The following is a 21876-nucleotide window of genomic DNA, read 5'->3' as shown; positions in this document are numbered from 1 at the left end:
ACAGTATTCATTTACTTTTTCATAGTAGATGTTTACTTAGGAATAATGCATTTGAGGTGACACAAATACGGTGAAGATGGTCTTAGCTGCTCAGATGAACCTTGTAATAGGGAAAAAGTGTCCAAAGAGCCACGAAGAAGTGAGCTGTGGGCAGAATCGATACTCCAGCGAAGGAAAGGAAGGACAACGAGCAGCAAACCGAGAGCTACAGGGCAACAGCAGGCCGGCCATAATAAAAAGGCAAAGTGGGAGAGGAAACCAAACTGCACCCCCAGGTCCCGGTTCCGCAGCTGCAAGGGGCTGGCGAGCAAGGTCACCAGCGCAGCCCAGGGCCAGCGCCCGGTCGGGTTCGACCCGGACAGCCGTCAGGGGACAGCAGCAGGCCGGGGCCCGAGCAGGCCGGCAGCGCCAAGCCACGCTGGCTGCCGCGACACGGGCACGGGGCGGTCCCTGCACATGGGAAGCCGCGACGGCTTCACGCGGGCGGCGCTGTCGCAGCCTCACGGCACCGTCCCGCAGCCCCCGCCCCGCCGCTGCCGCCATGTCGGGCGCCGCGCGCGGCCCCTTCCCCTCAGCACCGCCGCGCACGTGACCCCGCCCGCCCGGCGCGCCCCGGCCACGCGCAGCCCGCGCGCTCGCCTCCCCCCGCGACGCGGCGCCGGCACATGCGCGGTGCGCGCGGCGCGGCGGGGCTGGGGGCTGAGGCGCCGGCGGGCGCGGCGGGCTCGGTTACCGGCGCCCTGCGGGCCAGCCCCGCCGCCGCTCCCTCCTCCGCCTCCTCCTCGCCGCCGCCGCCGCAGCAGCAGCAGCTGGCGCTGCTCGTGATGCAGCCGTGCGGCGGCGAGGAGGCGGCGGCCGGGGCCGCGGGGGGGGGTGCTGCCGCTCCCGAGCGCCGACCCGCCGCTGCCGCCCTCCGGTAGTGGCGGCCTCATGTTGTTTTACGAGCTGGGGGGGGCCGGCGACGGCGAGGTGGAGGCGGGGGAGGAGGGCGAGGCGGCGGGCGGCGAGAGCACGGCCAGCCCGGAGGAGCTGGAGGAGGAGGAGGCGCCGGCGGCGGCGGCGGCGGGCGGCGGCTGCAAGAGCTGCACCTACCAGGGCTGCAGCGAGACCACCACGCAGGTGGTGAAGCAGCGCAAGCCCTGGATGTGCAAGCGCCACCGCAACAAGATCTACAAGGACAAGTACAAGCGCAAGAAGAGCGACCAGGCCCTGGGGGGCGGCGGGGCGGCCGCCGCGGGGGGCGGCCCGCGGGCCGAGGTGAGGCACCGGCGGGCGGGCGGGGGGACGGGGGCAGCCCGGGCGCCGTGTGTCACCCGGGGGAGGGGGCGTGCCGTGGGAAACCGGCGTCTGCCAGACGGAGTGGGACCTTGCTGTCCAGAGGGAAGGGCAGAAATCCAGGGCAGCCCTGGAGGTCACTCTTCCTCTGGTGTCAAAGCAAACCCCGTTTCTTTTTTCTTCTCTGATATAAATTGTAGCAACTTAACAGCAATACCAGAGCGCTGCAGGTAAAACGTTCTTGCTGATAGGTACCGTGCCGTGCAGCCTGTGCTTATTTCGCAGAAGGAAAGATGAAAGTACAGATCCAAGAGCGATGTCAGTCTGCTTGCCCAGCTGGTACTGAAATGCAGGGTTTTAAAATCACAACAGCTGTTGGGTATCAGATTATATTGTGTATAAAAATCCGTTGCAGGTTCTTCAAATACTTGATTATTATATATATATATATATAAATATATATAAAATGGCAGTTAAATATTTAAACCACTGATAGTTCATACTTACTTTCATAAACTTCTGTGTATTTTTTAGATGGGAAAATACAGTCAGCAGGAGAACTGCTGCCGATGTTCAAGTTTTTAGGTGTTTTTTTTTCCTACAGTTTGTGACTCAGCCACAGTAACACAGTTTCTGATTGATGGTTGCTTGTACTGAGTTAGATTTAAGATCTTGTATTTGGATGAGCTAGAGAGAGGGGAGTGGTTTTACTTTTGAAGGTGCTGGCTAGTTTGTGCTTGAAAGGAGTATAAAACAGCGGTTGTCAAAAGAAAAAACTCTTTACCTGGCACTGCTGCTAAAAGCAACACATTTTTGTTGGCACAGCTGTCTCTGGAGTTGTGTGACTGCGAACTGATCTAACTGCAAACTAACCATCAAAACCCTTTGCATTTTTCAGTTTTTCTTCATATAAATTTAATAGTAACAGTACGGGGTGTCACACCAAAGAACTTTTTTTTTTTTTTTTGTCTAGCTGCAAAAGCTGCCATGAAGCAGGTGCATAAGAAAAAGGCAAGTGTATGTGATGATACTAGGGAATATTCTCCCAGCTTTCTTCTCTTTCAGCTCAAAGGACTTGCTGAGATAGGTGTGAGTCTTCTGATGTATTCTGTAACTTAAATGAAGTTTGTTCCGTGTGCTACTTTGGATTTTTGTTGAATCCTTGTAAACTCTCAGAATCAATTACATTCTGATAGCTTCTTCAGGTCTGCAGCCTGGTTCGAATGATCCCCCTCTTGGTTTTGAACCTGATTGCTGCTAACTTAATTTGCTAGTTACATTAGAAGATACAGTGATCCACTAATTCTTCCTGTTCAGTTTGTGACACTTACTTGGTAGGCTTACTCTTAAGTAATTTCATTCTCAGAGTGAAAATGCATAGCATGCTTGTTTCCAAGTAAAAAGTTACCTACTTTCATCATCCTTGTTGCCATTCTATATATCTTCTCTGGTTCTAGTAGCTATGCTTCTTAGGTGAGAGAGCGGAAACTGCTCACAGTATTCAAGATGTAGGTGAATTCTAGATTTATATACCAGGTTGGTTTTCCCTCTTCTCTCTTCCTTTCCTAATAATCTATCATGCTCAGTTCATGATGAATACTTGCACTAGTTCAGAAAAGGGGACAGTGTAGGAGGAGGGTAAAATTGCTGCATTTGATGTAGTGAGGGGGTAAGACTTTTTGATCTGTAACATGAAATAGTGATTATTGCATGTTGAAAGAGAGTAGGTTATTTTCTCCCGGTTTCTGCAAGTGCAGGTTGCTCTGAATCTTATGGAATTAAGGCCTGAACTTGCAGAAGAAGGCAGGATATTTAGTGCTAAATTTAGTGTGCTTTTTTACAGTGGTGCCTATCAAGGCCCCACAAGATACTGTTGTCTTGTGAGGTCAGAGTCAGATTTGAAATAGAAGCTTCATTTTTTACTTCTGTTTACAGGATTGAAGTGGAAGATACTGGGATAACTTTATTGGTGGTGGTGGTTTTGTTGCTTGACACTTACCATCAGGTAAATGGAAGTGTTACCAAGTTGTGAATTTAATACACAGCAATCAACATTGCTTGAAATTTTCCAAACCACGAATCTTTTCTCTACAGTAAATTATAGAGCCAGGTTGTTTAGAAGACAGTCTAATTCGTATGACTGGTGATTGTACGAGGAACAGAATAAACTTACAAAGAAAAAAATGTAGATTTTACTGTCTCTTGTCTGTGGATTTGGTGACTTCATAATAGTATTCTGAAGTATGTGGGGTTTTATTTGGCTATTAAAAGTATTATTGTCATTCCTACCCAACTGCTTATGTTAAGTATCATTCACTTCCACAAGATGGAGATTGAGCTGTTGTGAATTACTTCATTTTTAAAAGATGCAATCAAATAAATTCAAGCCATCAACTAGCTGTAGTAACCTGGTTATTTTTGCAATTTGGAAGGCTAACTCAGCTGCGTTGCTTCACTGTGACTGGTGAAATTGTGAAAATAACATGGAAAGAAGATGCCAGTTCTTGAATAGATACATTTCTATTCTTGTGCTGTTCCTTTCCTCTGCGGATTAATGAGGCAAATGTTTTTTACTCTTGTGACTTTCTGTTGTGAAAAATAAATGTATGATTGTATCAGGGTTTATAGTCTTCTCTATTTATTTTCTTTCATGTGCAGGATAGTGTTGAAGGTTCAGTTTCTGTTACAAAACAGAGAACAGGATCCATTGGAGATCGTCCAGCAAGACCTACTCTTCTAGAACAAGTATTGAATAAAAAGAGGCTGGTAAGTTTTGTTTCTTGCAGGTTTTGAACTCACATAATTAAAGGCAGTGTAACAATGTTTAACTGTCACCCTTGTGAAAGGTGAAAATCAGTTTAATGATCATACACTTACTACGTGTATTTTCAAATTTAAAATATGCTGCAGAGCAGATGTGTGTGTCTGCCTCTGTGAAGAATACTAAGATGACTAAATTTAATGATCAGTGCCACATTAACTAGAGTATTTTGATAGTACTAAATAGATGCGGTTATGTCGTTAGGGTAGATAATGCTTGTAGTATAACTTGAGATGTTTTTAACTTGTTAAACCAACTTTTCTGTAAAGCGTTAAATAGATCAACACATGGACTTTAGGTCTGATGAAAGCTTGTAATTACTGTAGTGTGTTTTAAAAGTTGTAGATGTATCATATCACACTTAAAATTGCATATACGTTGATAAAACAAGCTATGTAAGCAAGCAGTATGACTTGTAATGTTTGTAGGCTGCATGAATGGCATGTGTTGTAAGGGGTTTTTTTAAACACTTGTTGCTCCTTTATTTAAAGAATTAAGCCCAGGGAAGGGAAATAATTCAGTACTTTTCCTTTGGCTTCTTCATTACGACTTTGTATGTTACTGGTTTTGACAGTCTCCTTTCTCCAGAAGCTAATGGGACTGTTTGCCTGTTCTCTGTTATCTATGCAAAACAATTTAATAATCCTCATTAAAGTGCTGTAGTGCTTGTTCAGAAATTTGAAAAGTCTTTAGAGAAACATTAGTCTTAAGTATACGGCTATATAGATTTATTTTCTTGAATTCTTTCACAATCGTATAGCACTTACTTAATGATTATGACCAGAACTCAGAGGAGTATCTGTAGCTCTTCAGTTTTTACAAGAAGAAGATAATGAACTATGGAGTTTATTTTTCACGTTATCTATTGTTTTTCATGTCTCGCTTACAGAATTGTTGTACCCTTTCCTGTCTGTTTCTATTTAAGTGGCTTTTAATTTAATTTGAAAGGTATTTTATTAATGAAACATCATTTTTTCTAGAAATAGAGTAGCAAGAAGCTCTTTAAATAGATGTTGAGAACTTTTGCACAGAGTTATGTTAAAGCTCTTCAAGAACTGAAGTTTCCTTGCAGTGTTCTGGTGAAGTGAGATTCAGATTCTCTTTGATCTGATTCTTGCTTCTTTCTCGGCTCTGTCCCGATTTCTGTCATTCAGCATTATTTCTTCTAGAATGTCTTCTTTCTTTTGTGCCTATCTACACAGCACAAGGCCTGAGGGTTTTATGGTGACCCAGAAAGATCTGTCATGGCCTGTTGCATCCAAGTCTGTTCCATACCTCTTGTTCCTGCACGTGAAAGTTACTGCATGTCACTGGTAGCTGCCTGCAGGTTTATCACTTAGAAGTGCCAAGTCCTTTGTGCTCACTCATATGTTTCTTGCACGTGATTAATCTCTGTGAGGAGAGGTTTTGGTGGTGATCCATCTGGATGTGGAGCTTGCACTGGATAAAGATATAGAAACAGAGGCAAGGGGCTGAGAAGCAGCAAGTTGTGGATAGAGAATCTGAAGCACCTTAATGTCATAAACCAGCAGCAGATAAAGAAGTACTTACTGCAGAACTACCTTGTGCAGTGAAGTGACTCGATAAAGCTAATGTACGGTAAGGAAAAGGTGGCTGCACATCTGTTCGGTGAGCTTGTTTGTTATTAGTAGCTGCTTTCAGTGGCCGATTCACTAATCTTACCTGTTCAGTGCTGCTGTAGGTGTGAGTTATGCGGAATGGTTGTTTTCAATTAAAACATCTGCAGAATTGCCCCGAAAAGCATAAAGTTCTAGACCCTGCCCTGGTAGTTGCTGGTCCTTTTGAATGTAAATCGGGGTTACAGAGTTGCAGTACTACTTTGGTTGCATCAGTGAAGTAACCATGCATAATGAGCAAGCAGCCTAGGGAATTAATTCAGCTGAAAAATAACCTTTTCCAGCATTAGTTTCTGGAATGATCCATTCCCAACCTGATTTGCCATTTGACCTTTACAAACACTTGTGCTGCCACCCTCCAGGAATGAGAGTGAACAACTGGAGTTGGATCACAGACTGCAACTGTTTAGGCCAGATGCCAGTAGTTTTAGACATTTTGCCTTTTGACTGAAGGTATAGGTTTGGGTTTTAACGCATTCCTTGTGGCTGGGCTGCTGTTTTGAAATATTGGGAAATTACTGAACATTCAATGAACATAGAATCCCAGAGTGTCTCAAGTTAGTAAGGGTCACTGAGTCCAACTCCCTGCTCCTCACAGAACAGACTAAAACTACACCATGTGACTAAGAGCATTGTCCAGATGCTTGAGTCTGACAGGCACATGAGTTTTGCTGTAGAATTACAGTATTTTATTTATTACAGTGTTTGAGCTGTCTGTGATGGGAAATGTAGAAAGTGGACCAAAACTGAAGCACAATTGAAAAGAGTTTGTTTTCAGTATGTCAGTAGATCACATCTGTTTGCTCTCGATGATTTTTGCAATATTATCTGTTCTTTACATTCTGAATCTGCTTTCAGGATGTGTATGAATGTTGCTTCTGGGTAACCTGCTGGTGTCCTGAAACAGTTTCTAGATATTTTTTGTGAGCATGTTTTGTAATTCTTCAGCATTTAATTGAACTCTTATTTATATGGGTGCACTGGTTTGAGCTAGTATACGGTTAATTTTCTTCACAGTAGCTTTATGGGGCTATGTTTTGAGTTTGTGATGGAAAACAGTGTTGATAACACAGTGATTGATGTTTTAGTTATTGCTGAGCAGTGCTTGGTCCCACTGAGGGGGGACTGAGCAAGAGGCTGTGTGATGCTTAGTTGCCTATGGAAGTTAGACCACAACAATGGGTAATGGACAAATTGATTTAATGGAAAAATATTATAGTCACTATCATAGCTATTTAATATATGTGAGCTCTTTAAAGTTTGCTTTCTCTTTCTTGCAGTCCCTGCTCAGAAGTCCAGAAGTAGTGCAGTTTCTACAGAAACAACAGCAACTGTTAAGTCAGCAGGCTTTGGAACAAAGGCAGCAACAGTTTCAAGGAGCACCTGGGTAATCAGATCAGTGACCTGCAGATGAGTCTGGTGCTGAAGGACAAACAGAATGTGTATTTTATATAAATACAAAGAATCGCAGTGTTTAAAGAAAAACTAAAGTTGCTGCTGTTGTGTATTTTACCTGTTTCTTGTTTGCACTTTTGAGGCTTTGAGCTGCTTGGGTGTCTGCAAACTTGTGAGGAAATCTGGAGGTGTCTATTTTTTGATTCTTTTTAAAACTTCATTTTAATGTTTGATTTTTTTAAGTAGAAATTTGTTTATTAGTAATGTTTAGCTGTACACCCTTCTCCTACCAAAGTCTTCCATGAAATTAACATTTTTTCTATGTAAGGATTTACTGTTTAACAAAGTCGCTCTTTGATGACAATCATTGAAGGAAGTCAGTTACTTTCTATGGAAGTTGTGAAATAAAGTCCTGAATTTGAGCCAGTCTGGTGGCATGACCTAACAGCGATTGCTCAGGGATATGAGAAACTTATGTCCAGTAGAATATTGCACTAAAGGCAAAGACAATATGCCATCAAGAAGTTGATCCAGTGGCTCAGAAAAGTGCAAATCAGGTGATCCTCCTGCTATGTATTAATTATCTACAGGTTTGAAATACTCATTGTCTGCATTGTAAAGCATGTAAAATAATTTCCCTTTAAAAGTTCCAAAAGAGATAAATGGTTAAAAGCTTTAGAGAAGAATTAGGTGGCACATACACGACAGAGTTGGGACTTGTTTTGTGGAGTTATTTGTAAGGACCAACCTCTGATATGTGAAATATAACTTAATTACAGATAAGAGTATCACTCATTTTAAGTGACTACATTAAATGTTAAAGTTTTTAACTTTTAATAGCAAATGCATCCAAAACCTAAAATGTAATTGTGCATTATTTTCCTTTATGTAGATTTTGCCCTCTAAAAAAAGAGCATAGTTCAAATTCTTCCATCAAGACAACTGATATATAATCAACAAGTGTTAGACTGCAGGTTTTCAGGCAATTCAGATGGACTTGCAATTGATTGTGTTAAGAATCTAAACACTGTGTTATGTAAGTGTTGAATCCCACATCTTGTTTTTAAAACAAAGTTGTGTATTAAACCACATTTCTGAACAGAGGTTATCTGAATGGTGTGGGGTACTTATTGAAGTATTACTTGGATGTTGCAGCAATTTGATCCACTATATCTCTCTTCAGGAGTATTTGTTAGTCTTACGAATTTTTACAAGCTGTGCTTTGTGTATGTATAGAATTTGTTCAGTAGGGATTTATTGAATTTTGCATTGTCAAAGTTGCTTTTTAAAAAAATCAAAATTTTGTATCAACAGTTCTGGACCAATAAGTGTTTGAGTAAAATCTTTTTTTTTCTTTAAAAAAACAAAACCAAAGCCTGTTCTTTTCTGTTAGATTTGTATGTTGTTAGGTTGGGTTTTTTTCTATACTCAAATAGCTAGCTGTGACTAGGTGGCATTAAAACTTTTGTGTTCCAAGGCTCTTCTTACAGAAAGTTACTTTAGCTTTAACTAACATCGTATTACTTTTTTCAGCGTGTCAGAGACTATATGTGAAAATGTAATGAGCTGATATTGTAGAATAAAGTATTTGCTTTTGGTTTAAATGGTCAGCTTATGAAAGTATTTAGGTGAACAGTTATGATTAAATGTATTTAAAAAACCCAACAAACCCTCAAAGTAGAAAAGGGACACAGGGAGTGCTTGTTAGGACAGCGCTGAATGAGTTTGTTACCTCAAAAGACATGAAACTTGCTGAAGATGAGCTGCACTGTGCTGAACATCACTGTGCACATCTGTCCTGTATTGTCGCAGCACAATCAAACTAGTAGGCTGCAACAAGGCTTTAGCATTGGTCAGATTCTACTGTCTGCTGTATCTCCTTCCTCCAGAGAGGAAGTCAGACCACCCTGCTCCTCCTCCATCTGATCCCCACACTCCTCAGGGCTATTTAACCACTTAGCAGAATGAGCTACAGCTGCACATCATCCATGTCAATCAACCCACTGCCTCCGAGGCAAGGCCACAGCTGCATGTTATCAGTGCTGATCAACCCACTGCCTTCATTCCTCTACAGTTCCCCCTTTTCATTTTTAACCAAAAAGAACCATGTCTATCATCTATTGTAGGGCCCTTGGCAGGGTATGTGGGAAGGCTGTTCAGGTTGAGTTAAGGCACAAAGCTACATCTGATTTCAGCCTCTGCATCAGGGTCACGCAGATGTTGTGACTCTCCTCCCAAGGGGTCTGTGGAACGGCCAATATCTGATGTCCTCTTGTCAATTCTAGGGTCTAAAAGAGGCTTAAGCCACCACAGCCCTGCATCTGTGGAGACAAGCATACCCTCATCCACAGGTAATTAAATCCCATGGGCCTTGTTTTATTGTGGTCCATGACTGTTGTGGAGTGCCATGATCCGGAACTTGCAATAAAGCTTGGAGAGCCAATTCTTTTCCCTGCTGCAGGACTAAAGGATGTAGGCGAGCTTGTAACTGAGCAGAGTTAACTGGAGCCTCCCCCATCAATTGTGGAATCCCTGCCACAAAATGTGGATCATCCTGGGGGTATTCTAAATTCATCAGTGATTGCTTGTTTGCCAAGCGCCTCCAATTTGACTCAAACATTAATATTTGCATAAGGGTCAATATAATTTGTGCAACTGAACAGCAATCATGAGCAGTAAGCTCTGCTGTGAAAATGCTACATAACAATTGAGCGTAAGGTGAGCCTATTCCATACTGTATACAGGTTGATCTTAGCTTTATCACTCCTCAGTTGAAAGGTTCCCACTTGGGGGGAGCTTTACCATCCTTTCAAAGCACTGGGCAGGCTAACACCCTGCCCCCATGGTGGTTACAGCATGGATATCCCCTTCTGCGAGTGCTTGCTCCCACATTTTTTCCAGAATTTGGCAGGATCTGGTCCCAATGTTGTAATTTGGACTGGTTGTTGAACATGACCCAAGGTCTCCTCCGATAAATCTATCACAGATGGCTTGGGATCACAGACAGGCAATGGGACGATGACCGGATCTCGCTGCTGCCCCAAAGGGAACAGACTCTGCCCACTTGACCTGGCACTGCTCTGCTTCTCCTGCCAGCCCCGACTGTGTGAATCAGGTGATGGCAGAGAATCCAATGGTGCTGAAGGTACCTTATTGGGCATCATCTCTGCAACCAGGGATGTGGCTATTTCAGCCGCAGCCTTTGCCTCCTTGTCTGCTTCTGATCATTCTAGTAAATAGAAGACCAATCTCCATGTTGTCAATGATGTTGTAGCAATTTTGTTCCCTCCCGTGGCAGCCCCCAAAAGTAACAATCTAGCACTTTGCCATATCTGAATGCTGGAGACATTTTTTACTGTAACAGGCAAGTTATTCCTTTTACACCACCCTAGCAGAGTTCTTATTGCCATCTCATCATACTTTATGCCTTTATTTTCAAATATTTCTATTAGCATTGTTAATATAGGCTTTATTTCTCTGTCCGCATCTGATTGATCATAGATTTGCTAGAACAATCTCCATGCTGTTAACGAAGCTGTGGCAATTTTGTCTCCCCCTCAAAGCAGCCTCAAAAAGTACCTTTCCAACACTTTGCTGTGTCTGAATGCTGAAAACCTTTTTCCTGTAACTGGCAAATCATACATTTTACACTACACTAGCAGAATTCTTATTGCCATTTTGTCATATTCTACACCTCTATTTTCAAATATTTCCAAAAGCATTGCAAATACAGAATTTGTCTCCCTGTCCACATTTAGTTGTTCTAGCAGGTCTAAGACTAATCTCCATGTTGTTAGCAATGTTGTTGCAGTTTTATTGCCCCTTGAGGCAGCCTCAAAAAGAAATTTTCCAGTATTTTGCCATGTCTGAACACTAGAGACATTTTTCAGCATAAACAGCACATCATTTTTTTTGTACCAGCCTAGCAAAGTTCTTATTGCCTTATTATACTTTACACTTCTTTATCTATAAGCATTGTTAAAGTGGAATTTTCTTCTTCTGTACCCATATCAATTAGTCCCCATCTACATTGGGTACCAAAAGTTGCAATTTCAGTCAAGACAGACGACAAATATTGCAATATACCCATACCAATTCATTGCAACAGCTCACCTCATGGCGTCTGTTATGGGTTGCAGGTTCTTCAGCTTGTCTCAGTTATGTTGGGCACCAGCTGTAGTCAGAGCCCAACTCAGTCAGCCTCACACTGGGCACCAATTGTTGCAGCACAAGCAAACTACCAGGCTGCAACAAGGCTTTACCTTCAGTCAGATTCCCCTGGCCCTGCTGTTTCTCCTTGCTCCAGAAGCCAGACCACCCTCCTCCTCCTCCTCCACCCAACCCCCTCTCCCACAGTCCTTAGGTCTATTTAACTGCTTAGCAGAACGAGCTACATCTGCACATCATCCATGTCAATCGCTGAGGCAAGGCCACAGCTGCATGTTACCAGTGCTGATCAACCCACTGCCTTCAGTCCTCTACACTGTATTTCTGGTGGTCTGTGCTAGTGGTACCTGACAGGCTGGTGCAAATATCTGGAGATGAGCTGGGTAACAGGCCTGGCCTGTTAGGGCCGAGTGTCAGATGGGATTCCTAAGTCACCAGCAGTGTCCATGCTCCAAAACCATTATGTCTTCTACTCCGTTGCTTCTCTTACTGCAGAACAAAATCTGAATTTTGGGAACGTTAAAACCTGGCTTCTGTAACAGTACATTCTCACTGTATCTGTCTCTTTCCTTGAGCAGCTCCAGACCTGTGCAGCTGCAAGTCTCTTTTCCCACTAATGTCAGTCTGGTCAACAGCTAGGGCTTCTGGATCAGGGCTGTCTCCTTCAAAAGCAAGCTGAACCAGCCTCTTCAGTCTTCAACTCTACCACAGGACAGTGAGGGATGCGTGTTTTATAACATGCAGATTTTATGCTGTATTAATTTTCAATCCATTTTATAGTGTCTAGCATCCCATTCTGCTGGAAGTGTTGCTTCATCCCATTATTCACTTAGTGAAATTGCATATTCCTCTTGCCTAAGACTGACTTGTATGAATAAAGGCTTTCTAAATGCTCTGGTTCACAAAGTCACTGGTGATCAGGCTGGGACCTACAGCTTTCCAGGGCCAGTCTCTTTCAAAGTGAAAAATGGGAGACAACAAGGGAAAGAGCTCTTAAATCAGAAATATCTTTATTAACAGTAAAACACAAGACATGAATAATCCCTTTTACAATAGAATAATTCCAGCCAAAGAAAATGGAGTGTGTTAAAAAGTGTATTGTTCAAACATCAGACTAAATATGTTAGATTTAGAATGCCTCAAGTCAAATGCAGCAGGAGGAATGCTTGTGAAAATGTCCACTTCATTAGCAGTTGAGTTATCTTTCTTGATACGACAGGGCATGGGACAGAGTACTCTGGGGCTGATCAGAGGACTCTGCGCTGCCCTGATCTCTCAGGCTCCTGAAACTAAGCATGTAGGAGTTTTTTTCATTCTCAAGAGGCAAAGAGTCCAGGGAGTGTTCTCTATACAGCGATCTACGCTGGTTTACCGAGTATCACTACCTGTGAATAATACTTCCTTTTGGATAGTGCTGACATTTTGCTTTGATTCTGGTGGAGGAGAGAGGTCAGAATTGTTCATAGACAGAAGCAACACTCTTAAATCTATGTAGATTCATGGTGCTTTTCTGCACCAGACCAATAGCTCATACGTAACCCCACACTTTGCTTGAATCCACCATTTTGGCCCCTTGACTGCATAGAAGTATGCAACCTTATGGCTTCATTGATCCACACAAAAAGGCTTGTTTCTTCACCTTCTTGTCTCACTTCTCAGCCCCATTTATATTGCAAAGGCAATATTGAAATGAGGGTTTAAATTGCTGACACTGACTTATCTGCAGAAAGTATGCTGCGGTACATTTAATGAGTATTATAAATAAAAACTCCAATTGCTTGAGTAAGTGAAGAAAATTTGTCTGAATGTGCATTATCTCTGCTCATTATTATGTTTGTTCCCTTGCTCTCGTTTGCAAAGCATCTCATGGACATAACTGTGAATAAGATTTAACACACACTTTAGCATCAAAAAACCACTTTGAAACATGATGTGCTCACTACTGTGAAAGTGCAAGGGGTCAGACTTTACCAGGTTTTTTTCTAGCTTTTCTTTGCTGATGAGGTCTGTATTTAAAATTATTAACTGGTTGGTCTATTTCTTCCTATGCTATTCATATGCAATATTATTTGAATACTAACACAGAATATAAGATAGCAGCATCCATGGATAATAAAAACACTATGACTGAAGATCTAAAAATTGTTCACAATTAGCTGCAAATGCTCACATTGGCTATAATGGAAGAGTAGCTGACTCCGGAGGGTGTAGTGGTTATGCCTACCTTCCATAAGACATGGCCTGCAAATGAGATTCATCATTTGTACAGGCACCAAGTTTGCAAGCATGGCCCAGGTGCAAGTGGAGGTGTCCCCTTGACAGGACTCCCATATGCCCTACCTCCCTGGCAGGGAAGTATGGCATCAGTATGGCAATATAATGTAAGGCACGCCTGGGCAAGCTGTTTGGAAAGCCCAGGGGTGAAGAGGTGACAGGATTCTGGCTGCTCCTGATCATTCTGGAGCTCCCTATAAATAGATGATCGGTACAAACCAAAGGCTGTGTTTTGTGCTGGTGCACAACATGCAGAAGTGTCTGTCTGCACTGGAGACACAAAGCGGTTCCTCTCTACTGAACAAAGACCAAATGCCCACTCAGGCTTTCGGTACCTTGCAGAAAGGTAGTCCCAGAGCTGTCATTAGGAAGAAGTCCTGTTTCAGTGACTACAATGAATCCTCCAGGTTGAGAAGCTTTTTATTCACAGATCTAAAGTCTCATATAATCTCTCTCCCCACTGCAAGATGGGACCAGCTCTGCCAGGCTCTTTCTTGACAGTGACCTGACCATAGTCGCTCTCAGGGAAGCACACTTGTCCATTCTTAGTTCCTGTTATAAATGTGATTTATAACACAGGGGGTCCCTGTGAAGGCTCCTGCTGATTCCATCTTCCTTTAGGCACTGCAATTTCCCACCTATGCATGAAGTGGGCTGCTTTATTGCAGTTCCCAGGTAGACGCTCTGTATAATCCGTGTCTTTCAGTCGTGCAGTTTCTGTTCAGAGTGCAGTTCTCTCTGAGGAGCACACACTGGATGTGCTCAGTGTCCTTGAACAGTTGCCCCAAAGCTGAACTCCTTCTTAGTCCTGCTGCGAGGCACAAGGCGATCCCAACTGCAACCAGAGCCTAATCCCTGCACCATGTGGGCCACCAGTTTGCCCCAACATATCTAATGGCTTAATCAGGAGGCTGGCACACTCAGCCAGGCTGTGTGTGGGAAGCACCAGACTGAGGACTGTGGTACTCCAAGCAGCTCCTAAAACGGGTCTTGATTAGTTTAGATATAAATGTAAAAAGCTCTAGTGAACACAATGGCTGCCCAAGCGTGTACTGCCTTGATACCTCCAGTGATGACCACTGAGCATATCTGGTCATACGCTCCCTTCTCCCCAGTTATTTCATCCTCTCAGCATCTCTGGCTACTGAAACCAACCATGAACTGTAAGTCCTCTATAAAAATCTTCTCAACTTCAGTGGGGTTTGCACTCACCCAGTAGGGCTTGGGTTCAGATGTTCAAGTAACAACCAGCTCGCTGGGCTTCTCCAGAGCAAGCAGCTCTCACCTCTGGCTTGGAGAGCACATGGGACATGTTACATTCAACACATTCCTGATGATATAAATATAAATTCTGGGCAGTACTTCTCAACTTTGAAAAATGGTATTTAATTACTCTACCCTAGACTCATTATAATCTTTCTTTATTGTGTTTGGTTTTGGTTTTACTAAGTTAGGTTATGAAGAGCTGGGGGGAGAGGTGAGTAGTACAGAGGATGTCATGTTTCTTTCCTGTGCTGAGCACTATGTAGTGCTCAGGTATTCCTGAAAGCTATAGCTGCACCAGAGATGTCTCTAATGAGCCAATAAAATTGGCCTTATACTTGAGATCTCTCCAAAGTTACTAAACTTGATCAAGCTTCTTTATAAATCGTTTCCAGCCAGCCAAGAAGCAGTCAGTCCCTGCCTGAGCTGCCTCTGTAAATACAGCTGTTTGTGTAACTCTCAGTCACTGGTGAGACTTTCTAATTCATAAAGCTTACAGCTGAGTATTTTAAGCCAAGAAAAGCAGATCAAGTAGTCACAGTCACAAATGCCTGATTTTCTCCGTTTTAAAAGTTGTGTCGTGGAGATGATGTTTACAGTGAGAAATGTTTGCAGTGTTGATTTTATGCTGAGGGAACGTTAATACCTTGTAACTCTGTCCTGCATTGAATGCATGCAGAAATAGATGAGGATAAATGTGCTTCAGCCTGTAACTGTCTCTATTAACAGAGAGCTCCTGCCTGTGGCAACCAGTTGTCTGAATCCCAGCACAGACCCACAGAATAATGTATATTGGAAGGGATGTCCATAGGGCATCAATTCTGATGCCCTGCTCAAGGCAGGGACCAGTCACAGAAGGCTGCTCAGGGCGGTGAAATTCTTGACACGGTACCTGCTGGAGACACAGAAAGAATTTCTTCGACTCCAGCTGTTACCTGAGCCCACAGTTCCCCCTTTGTGTTGCTGATATGTTATCCTTCAGCCTGACCACAGCACACCATGAAATTCTCACAAGGAGTAAAGACGCTTGTGGTGTAGCCTCTGATGGGGAGGCAAAGCCCGCGCTGTGCTTCTGAATGCTACAGCCACTTCTATACCGCACCTGATCAGCTGTTACAGTGTGAGGTCAGGGGACCAAGCTGTCAGAGCAGCAGTGCCACTGAATGGCTCTGTGCAGTCAGGGTGCTAGATTTGCCTCCATCACCTCTGGATGCAAATGGCACATTAATACTGGCGCTGCTGAAGAACTGGCAGCAATTAAGCAGTCCTCTTGATCACTTAGTAGGAAAACAAGGGTCTTACGTACCATGATGAATGTGCTTTATGCCCCTGCCTGACCAAACTCCCACTGCTGCCTACTGATGCATGGTACGTCTCTGCAGAAACTTTCAAGAGGGTTTGAACTGTTCATGGCTCAAAAATAATTGAAAAAAATCTGCCTTCAACTAGGTAGTCTCCCTCTAAGTAATTTTAAATGTCTCAGGAAGACTATCTCCAATGCTTGAGTATTAATGAGTACATTTAAAGGCTTTAAATTGACTACAGGTTGATAGGCTCATGAAGACCTTTCAGCAGAAAACAGCTCCTCCCAAAAGGGAGAGATAGTAGAGTAAGATACAGTGTTACATTGCTGTAATTTACGAGAAACCTGGATTTTTAGCCAAATTTAATCCACATGTACTAGAGAAGCCTGCAAGAGAGACTTTGTTCAAAAAGAAAGGGAAATAAATGGTTTGTTAGCCTTACTTTTTATCACTGCATCTGGGCAGGGGTCATCTTCCAATTTACTTGTTTGCCTCATTCGTTGTTACCACTTCTCCCTTGGGATGTGAGCTCTCCCTTCTCTTGGGCTTTGCACAGCACTTCATACAGTGCACTAAGTTCCTGGAGGCCACCAAAATTGGAAGTAAGTTCACACTGTGATACCGACCTTCCCAAAGGCTAACTCTGAGCTGGCGCTTGGCTTTGATTGCCCAGAATCAGGCACTTTGATCCAAATTCCAGCAAATATTTAAATTTGCTGAAATTCATCTCATCCTAATACAGACATTTTAAACAGGTCAGAAGAACCATGCTCCAGAAATGCCTCTTCACTTACTAGTATGGGAATATTAAGGTGACTACCTTTAATGAGATGCGTGGACTGCACTGAAGCTAAATCCTATTTGTATGAGAATTACTGTAAAAGTAGACATACAGGAAAGGAAAAACTGCTCTTTTTTACCAACTTCCATTTAAACAACACAGACACTCACTGACCAAGCATCATTACTAGGCTGAGAAAACCACCACATCTTCCCTGGGGCCCACCTCATCTAATTTTGGATATGTCTGATGCAGCAGTCCACATTTGAGCTGGTGACCCTGAGTTCCCCTTATACTCAATGGGAAGACATAAGCATGCTCAGAGCGCAGCATATTTCACTTGAAATACCTGCCTTATGATGAAACGAACGATGCCCCAGAAGAACCTGCTTCTCTTCACTGGCCATCCAATTTTCCTCTACAGCATTGGTGGGAAACTGGGTTCTGGAGCTGCCCAAGAGCAGATGCACCTCAGAACACCTCCGCTTTGCTCTCTGTGAGGAAGATGACAGTGCTGGGAATGTCTAAAAGTAATCCCTACGCTTCTCTATATATTAGGAGGAAAGAGGTTTCAGCCTAAAAGACAAGGAAGAATATAGGATAAAGTACAGAGCTAGACCCTGGACAGGAGAAGTGATTTTCTCCGTCCTTAGCTGCTGAGAAAGCAAAGGGATGAGTGTCATGAAAAAGCACAGAGAAATTACTGAAGAAAGGATGCAATAAACATGAAGTATATGCTCAGTACAGTGACACTGATGACAGAGGGAGCTGAGGGAAACATCTTTTTCCAAACTGATCTCTCTCAAGTCTGCTGAACAGTAAATGGCACGCCTGGAATTTCTGTGTAACATCATTATTGGATTTCATTGCTGCAGGAGACTGTAAAGCTTTTCCTGTCCTACAGGGACACTGCTGACGTCAGATGGTGACAGAATAGGGTTCTTCACATTTTCAGATTTCCTATACAACTTGCTATTACTGCTCAAACTGGATAGTTTATCCTTCTGTGCCCTACAAATTCTGCAGGCAGCTGAAGACGCATGAATGAAGTAAGCCTGCTAGTTTACTGATTCTTCTGCTCTGTTCATAATTACCACCCTGTAACAGGTATTACCTAGCATCTAAAACACACGAAAGTCTTGAAGTGAATGTAATTTCCTTTGCATATGTGATGTAGCTCAAGATCTCAGGCATCCTCTTCTAATTATGCAGTAAAATGTGTAGCACCAGATACTGTGTGAGAAGAAAAGAGACATTCTGTAAAATTGGTTTGTTTTTTTTTTCTTGTCAGGGTATTTCTGGTGTGTTCTAAGGAGGAATGAGATTGGAGAAGTTACAACTCTCTCTGACCCTTAAAGCAAAACAATTTTCAGTGGACTGTTATGCCTGGAAAGAAATAGTCCTCTACCCTTTCCGCAAGGTAATGGGGATCATCGAAGCGTGATAAGAGTTTCACCTGCCTCCTCAGGAAAGGTTTCCAAGTGAACAGCATTTTGTAAGGCTGGCTCTGTGGATGAGAGTGTGGACAATAGGTTTCCCTGCTTACAGAAGGACCACAGACAAGGAGCTTGTAAAGTATGTTCTGCACGCAGATTCACTCTTTGATTGTTTGTGGCTTACATTGCCTTGCCATCCTCTACAGGCGAGGCAAAAACACTGCAAATGATGAAGCCTGTGTCTAAGGTGAGAAACCGTGCATGGGGATGTCCAAAGTGACTGGCAGGGAAGCCCCCTCTGTCAAACCTGAGCTTTGCAGTGGGATCCTAAGCACTGCCTCAGCACAGCGGGTGGACGTGGCTGACTCCTACCTCCTTCTCATGGCATCCTGTGAGCATGGGGCTTCCTGCTCCCAGTACAGAGACTATCCCAACACAAATGATGAAGTCACTATTTGGTTCTTCAATGCACACTTCATTTCCCTTTTCTGGATCACAGTTAAGTCCCTTTTAGACGTACCCTTGATATTAGCACAGTAGTCTAACTACAGACAGTTCTAACTTTAAAACAAACTACATCAATACTGTATATTGGATAGGATTCAGTTTACATGCCGGATACATATGCAAGTATGTATGTATTTTGCAAAAAAGCACTGGAAGTTAATTAGTTTTTAAACTTACAGGTATATATTTCAAATTCTATTTTTTCCCTTTTTCTCAGGAGCTTGTTGCTTTTCAGTGTAGCAGTACCGTACACTACTGTGTTAACAGTATCAGACTATTTGGATGTGTCCAGAATGCTCTGATAAGGCTCCAGTGCTGAACGTATCCCAAGGGGATCTCTCCTCCTACTAAATCCTACGGGAGACAGGGGTGCCTCAGCTCCTCAGAGGACCTGTTGTCCCATCGTGCTTTGCAGTAGGGAGACAGACTGGAATTGCAGTTTAGTCCTTCAGTTCACTGGATAAAAGTCATCTCTATGCATAAGTCCTGTGCACCACCTAAGGTCCTCTTTTAGACCTGAAATTAGGATGTAAAACGGATATAAATGGTGTAGAGATCTGACTTTGGTTGCCTGCAGAGGGGTGAATTTCACCTACTAGGAACAGCTACAGCCAGGTTTCTGAATCTGCATGAAAGTGCTAAGAATTCACACCGTTTACTGGCTCGGCTGGGGAATGAAGATGCTCACAGGACATGTTTGACACTTTTGCAGGAATTTGGCTTATTTTGTACTAGAGAACAGATATGCTATACCTGAATTTCTAAACTTATTGTACTGGCATCAGAGTAACTAGAAACCACAAAATGTAGCATGAAAAAAAAAAAAAAAAAAAAAAAAGGCGAGTAGACTATGTATAGATATATTTACATCTACATACATCTACATATAGAAGCTTCTGTTCACTGGAAATCCTATAAGCCACTGCCTGCAATAGCATCCATCCTAAGGGAATTCTAGAGATGATTCTTAAGAGACCGAGGAGATGGGGTTATGAGGTGAGCCCATCTGTGTCAGCACCTTATCCAGCCATTGCAATGGTCCATGCAGGTGGATCTCAATCCAGCAGGGTGTGCTTGTAACATCTTGGCGATGATACTCTGCTCCCCAGCCCTATAAAAGCATCAAAGGACCAAAAAGTGAGTGTTTATTTAAAAAAACAACATTAAATCACAACTGCAGTGCTGTCAGTCTAACACAACTACAGGTAACCCATCACACAGGTTCCCAAGATGTAATGCTTTGTCCTAAGGATAAGTTTTCTCTAGAAGCTTTGTTCCTTTTTAAAGTCATTGTTACCATAGCTATCAGGGACTCTGTACTATTAAATTAAAAGTGCTCAGTCACACTTCCAGGTGCCGAGACCAACTGACATGGAAAGGCCTGTTTCCAAGCTTGGCTGCCTGCAAACAGCCCGTGAGGAATGGTCCCTGCTGTTCGCACCCCAGAGACGTGCCCAGGAAACTCTGCCAGACTGCTGTCTGGCACAGACAAAAAGCAGGCCAGGCCCTGTCATAACACTTTAACAGGAACTGGGAACGATCCTGGGCTCTGCTTCGTTTATTGGTAGCAATGCATCCTATGAGTCTGAGACTCTAGCAGTTACAGGTATTTATCTGAACCCCTGCAAACTCCCAGCAAGGTTCCTATGTGCCATACCCAACTTATGCATACACATTTTCTGTAGGTTTTCTATCCTTGAACATGTCCTCTTTTCCCATGGGAGCTCCTGGCTGTCTGCTTTGGGAAGTCCTGCAGTAACTTCTTCAGCTCTTTTGGAGAGATAAGGGATATGGAGCACCTGACAGAAGATGGGGATGTGGTGCTGGCAGGGAGAAAAGCGAACCAGCAGTTCCCGTGCCTCGAGCGGGCACAGTATCTGCTCATTAAGCAGGCAGCCTGGTTCCACAGCTTTGCAAGGCATCCAAGTCACAGTGCAGTCTCACAGCTCACCGGCTGTCTCACTGCCAGAACGGAACATGGAGTTCTGCAGGGCAACGTGCAAAACGCCATCCCGCTGCAGGATGAGGCTCTTCACTTGTGGGCCACTGCTCAGAGAAGCTGAGCCTTACCTATCGTTATGCTAGTCAGGCAGGTTGACAGTCTTGTCATGAAAAAAGGACACAGAGGCATATTAAGACTGATGCCTGCCTAAAGGTACCTAAACTGTAGAGTGCTGACCAACGCAGACAACCGAGGCTGCTAGAACCCACTCCTCCAGACTATCAGCTGCAAAACTAGGATTAACACCAAAACTAGGTGCCATAATAAGTGGTCTGGATAAAATCCATTTCTGCTTAATGAAGAAAAGGGGGAAGAAAGCACAAGAGACCCACGGAAGCCCAAAGAGTGCTCTCAAACAGGCAGCATTCTTCTGACCTGCAGAGCACTTTTCAGGCTAGAAAGGGCCTGTGTTCGCAGTCACCTCGGATTAATGTTCTGGAAATACTTGCACAAAATGCCACCCTTCAAATCAGCACTGTCAAACTTCTGAGTTTGTGGAGTCTTAAGGACTCAGCTGCAGTGAAGGAACACGGCCAGAAGGGCAGGTGCTGGTGCACCTCTGCTGACTGGCGGAACAGAAAATCCGGAGGACCAGAAACTCCAGGTTTGCAAGCGCAACCTGGCGGGTTTGGAGGTTCGGAGGAGCCGGGCAGCCGGCGGTGGGCTGCCATCTCCCTCTGCTGGCAGCCGCCACGCTGCCGCCGCCTCACGCTGCCGGCTGGAGCTCGCCGCAGGGGCGATGCCGCTGCTGCGGAGGGAGACAACGGCCACCCTGCTTCGGTTATCAGCAGCAGTGCTCTGTGGGTGGAAACTGTTTTACTCACATAAAACTGTCTCACAAACAGTTTTATGTGAGTAAAACTGATACTCACATTTGCCTGAGGGCTGAGCTCCTCCCAGCTGCTCCGAGGGCACAGGAAGGGTATCAGAGGGGACAGGACCTTCATCACCCATGGGACCGTGTCCTGCCTCCAAAAGATGATACAGCCCTGGCAAGTTTGTCATGTCTTGGTC

General features: G+C 43.8%; 2 protein-coding genes across 3 annotated transcripts in view; one reads left to right on the top strand and one right to left on the bottom strand.

Annotated features, from left to right (window-relative positions):
* The first annotated feature begins 656 nt into the window (after positions 1-656).
* Positions 657-8723, top strand: RFXAP (regulatory factor X associated protein). Its single transcript, XM_055802088.1, is given in 4 exon segments — positions 657-881; positions 883-1257; positions 3934-4041; positions 7014-8723. Coding segments are annotated over 4 exon segments (810 nt in total). The 5' UTR covers positions 657-665; the 3' UTR covers positions 7125-8723.
* Positions 8724-12288: 3565 nt separating this feature from the next.
* SMAD9 (SMAD family member 9) overlaps positions 12289-21876 on the bottom strand; it is a 43303-nt gene continuing 33715 nt past the window's right edge. For both annotated transcript variants that reach the window (XM_055802087.1, XM_055802086.1), the window contains exon 7: positions 12289-19971. In XM_055802087.1, coding sequence (XP_055658062.1) covers positions 19828-19971 — 144 coding nt within the window. In that variant the 3' untranslated portion in view covers positions 12289-19827. The remainder of the gene's footprint in view (positions 19972-21876) is intronic.

The sequence above is a fragment of the Falco peregrinus genome, chromosome 4 (genome assembly GCF_023634155.1).
Source record: "Falco peregrinus isolate bFalPer1 chromosome 4, bFalPer1.pri, whole genome shotgun sequence".
Lineage (NCBI taxonomy): Eukaryota > Metazoa > Chordata > Aves > Falconiformes > Falconidae > Falco > Falco peregrinus.
This window is presented reverse-complemented; position numbering and strand designations above follow the sequence as displayed.